The 1,209-nt window shown below is 52.5% G+C and overlaps 1 protein-coding gene across 1 annotated transcript in view; it reads left to right on the top strand.

The window, feature by feature from the left end:
• LOC131976097 (immunoglobulin superfamily DCC subclass member 3-like) overlaps window positions 1–809 on the top strand; it is a 16,820-nt gene extending 16,011 nt beyond the window's left edge. Inside the window, exons 10-12 of the mRNA XM_059339012.1 lie at window positions 173–358; window positions 480–587; window positions 682–809. Coding sequence (XP_059194995.1) covers window positions 173–358; window positions 480–587; window positions 682–809 — 422 coding nt within the window. The remainder of the gene's footprint in view (window positions 1–172; window positions 359–479; window positions 588–681) is intronic.
• Window positions 810–1,209: the final 400 nt, after the last annotated feature.

A 1,209-nucleotide genomic window follows, 5' to 3' on the forward strand; every position in this document is an offset into this window, starting at 1 on the left:
ATTATAGGATTAAATACTTTCTCCCTTAAACTGTGTCCACCTGAAACATTTGCTCTCCATGTAACCACAGTCTGTCTGTCTGTCTGTCCGTCCCTGTCTGTCCCTGTCTGTCTGTCTCTCCCTGTCTGTCTGTCTGTCCCTCCCTGTCTGTCCCTCCCTGTGTGTCCCACAGTCCCCAGTCCTCCCAGTTTCTTCACTAAGGTCCTGAACCAGACAGCCATGCAGGTGTACTGGGATCTGGGACGTCCGGGGACGCTGCAGGGCTTCAGACTGCAGTACCGCGGGGTCTCCAACCCCGAAGACCAGGGGCAGGAGACGCTCCCTGCCCACATCAACACTCACACCTTCTCTCACCTGGGTCAGTGAAAGACACACCTACTCACTTAAAGAGACAGTACACCTGTTTACTTAAAGACACAGTACACCTGTTCACTTAAATAGACTCTACAGCTGTTTAACTGTGAGTTTCCGTCCTGCAGAGCCGGCGGCGGTTTATGAGATCCAGCTGGTGGCGTTTAACGGGAACGGAGACGGTCCGTCCAACCGCCGCCTCGTGTCTCTGGCTGAGGGAGGAGACACTGCAGCAGGTAGGTCCTCACCGTGACCTCTGACCCCTCTGTGACCTCTGACTCCTCTGTGACCTCTGACCCCTCTGTGACCTCTGACCCCTCTGTGTCTCAGATGGTCCGACCTGTAACTGCGATCAGTCTCACGGCTCCGTGTCCACGCTGCTGGTCGGCGTCCACAGCGGCCTGGCCTGCGTCCTCTGCTGCCTGCTGGTCGTCCTGCTGGGGTACAGACGCAGGTAAGACCATCATGACGTCATCATGACATCATCATGAGGTCATCACCTGATGATGTCATCCTCCTCACTCTGTTCTTGCTTCAGTTTCTTCTGCAGGAAGTCAGTGAGCTGGGAGACTCCGCCCACCCTGAATGATGTCAGAGCTAAAGGTCACACACCTGAGAGCATCGAGCTGAGCCAGGTAACACACACACACACACACACACACACACACACACACACACACAGAACACAGAAACATTTCTTTGACCTCTGACCCTGAAACCAGCCGGCAGGTTTGAAAGGTTTTCTTGAAAAGAGAAAAAACATTAATGTGTAAAATCAGGCAATATTCTCTGATTTTCAACTTCCCAATGGTCCCTGAACGCATCATGTTTGACTTCTGTGAGAAAAAGTTATTTTTT

The sequence above is a fragment of the Centropristis striata genome, chromosome 8 (assembly GCF_030273125.1).
Source record: "Centropristis striata isolate RG_2023a ecotype Rhode Island chromosome 8, C.striata_1.0, whole genome shotgun sequence".
In the NCBI taxonomy this organism is placed as follows: domain Eukaryota; kingdom Metazoa; phylum Chordata; class Actinopteri; order Perciformes; family Serranidae; genus Centropristis; species Centropristis striata.